This window comes from Achroia grisella, unplaced genomic scaffold, assembly GCF_030625045.1.
Source record: "Achroia grisella isolate CSIRO2021 unplaced genomic scaffold, CSIRO_AGI_Agris_v1 utg474, whole genome shotgun sequence".
Taxonomy (NCBI): Eukaryota; Metazoa; Arthropoda; class Insecta; order Lepidoptera; family Pyralidae; genus Achroia; species Achroia grisella.
The window spans coordinates 1,844,652-1,847,041 of NW_026712878.1; the positions used below are offsets into that span (position 1 = coordinate 1,844,652).

At 35.6% G+C, this 2,390-nt stretch overlaps 1 protein-coding gene across 1 annotated transcript; it reads left to right on the forward strand.

Annotated features, from left to right (window-relative positions):
* Positions 1 to 464: 464 nt before the first annotated feature.
* On the forward strand, positions 465 to 1,541 carry LOC131845530 (uncharacterized). Its single transcript, XM_059194600.1, has one exon. It carries the CDS (start codon positions 572 to 574, stop codon positions 1,337 to 1,339), a length of 768 nt encoding a protein of 255 aa, XP_059050583.1. The 5' UTR covers positions 465 to 571; the 3' UTR covers positions 1,340 to 1,541.
* Positions 1,542 to 2,390: the final 849 nt, after the last annotated feature.

Genomic DNA, 2,390 nt, shown 5'->3' on the forward strand with positions numbered 1-2,390 from the left:
TTTTCTATGATAAGTTTTGATTGATAGGTGAAAAAAGTCAGTGAAGTTATAGGGAAGAATATTTGCGAAGCATAGATACAATGAATATAAAATTCCAGGATAGGAGCGATTACATCTTAATCTTCTAGTATGGCAATTTTGGTAAAGGTAGTAACACGTACGTTACATAACGCGATAGCTGTAGTGCGGCGTCCATTAAATGTAGATTAGTTTCTTAGTTTACATGCAAATTACCAATAAAGCTGGTCAATACTTATAAAACCTGAAATACCCTCATTGCCCTTAACATTGACCAAACTATCCGCTGCGTCATAAGAGCGACCGCGACCACCAATACATGGCCAAGTGCACCCACACAACAACCACTGGTAGCATGCACATGCACGCCTCAGTGCACGGCCATACGATGCAACGATTGCACGCTCTAAAAGATTTATAGATAAATGCAGTTCCCGGTGAAAATAGATAAATGCCAGTGCTCAAGTATTTTCTGCACATTTCAATAGACGCAACCGCTTGAACTGGACATTGGTCCAGTGTTGGGACTGGACTGACGCGGTTTCCGATCAAAATGCAGTGCCGCGGAAGTTTTGTCCTGTTGTGTTTGAGTGTGATTGCCGTCGCTTCCGCCGGATCTTTTGGAGATGGGCTAAAGCTTTTAGGGAAAGTGTACAAGAACTGCGAACACTCCCAGGAAATTATTAAGTGCTTCAAGGTCCATGCCGCGAAATTCGCTGATAGGGCAGCCCGTATGGAAACACTTCCACTTGTGGATGGTGTATCGTTAGTCAAAAGGTCAGATTCAGGGAGAGCATTCCCCTCATCTCTACCAGAAGGCGACTTGAATTCATTACCTTCGGATCAAATTGACAAATACCTCAACCTTGCTACTACAAAGTTACTGCAAACTCATCGAGTTGTAATATCACCAGGTTCAGTAGGAGATGATGTAGGAAGATCGATAAATGAAGCGAGAGGTAAACTGAAGAAGTTGATTGGGCCGATTATTGCTGGAGTTGCCATTAAAGGCGGTTTCCTCGCAATAGCCTTCCAGGCGATTGCCCTTATTGCTGGAAAAGCTCTACTTATTGGCAAGATCGCATTATTGCTTTCGGCGATTATCGGACTAAAGAAGCTGGTATCAGGCGGTGAATCCCACGAGAAGACAACCTATGAGATCGTAAAACATCCTCAAGTTTCCCAGAGTCACACATATTCCTCGTCCCATTATGGAAGCGACTTCGATGCCACTGGTCCAGGAGGTCACTACAGAAGAAGTGTTGAAGATGAGGCTGCAGCCCAGGATAGAGCTTATCGGGCCTATGCCAAAAAGCAGTAGAAATAAGATGTTTTAAGAAAATGACTTACGACTCTTAACAAAAGACAACGACGATAAAATGGGCATTATAATACGTAGCACGAACGGATGTATTTTGGCCCTTTTGCTAATGCAAATAGGAAACAAAGATTATTTATATTAGATATTGTAATGCTTGAAATCGATTTAGAAAAATATATTAATGCTAGTAGACTAATTTATGATGCAGTATACAAATACGTAATCATATATATATATATATATATATAAAGATATATTAATATTGTAATAAATTAAATTTATTTATTATATTTAATTTTGTAAATAAGAATGATATATCTTTGGTTATAGCATTAATATTAATGGAGATAGCTTAAAAACATGTGTAATCGCTTGCACCAAATATTATATTGGGATAGTCAATAGTGGGAATGAATGATAGTATATAACATGATAATGGTATTATATAACTTGTGTAATGATTATTTTTTAAGATTTAGGCTAGTCGACGGGTATGTGCATTTCTTTCTCAAATCGTTCAATTGTCCAATTTTGTAAAAAATAGTGTTAAGACTAGTTTATAAATTATTTATTTATTTATATATAAGGGTGCTTTTGTTAGATTAAGTAGATGAATGTTAATTTTTCATATTGTAACTGTTATCTTTTTTAATTATCAATAATAAGGTGGTTACGCGAGTACCTTTAACATAAATATTTATTTACAAAAATATTAAGTAACTAAATATGTCACTGTTATTGTATAACAATAATCATAGCTCAATTATAATTAATTATGATGAAATATATTCTAATTATGAAGTAGAAAGGGATATATTCAAAGATCATAAATATTTTTATCAATCAGCTTATTTTGTTTCATTTGGGGACCAGACACATGTGACAAGTACGGCCATGGTTGAAGTTAATAAAAATATTCGTGAAGTTAAAAATCTTGCTTTTATTAAACGCCGTCATCCTAAATTAGAAAGACTACAGAAACTAATTAACATGATGCCACATATTTATCAAGATTTTTCCTAAACCATATAACAGCAAACTGCAATTATTT

Coding starts and splice junctions, on each gene's coding strand:
- LOC131845530 (XM_059194600.1), top strand. CDS start 572: ATGCAGTGCCGCGGAAGTTTTGTCCTGTTGTGTTTGAGTGTGATTGCC.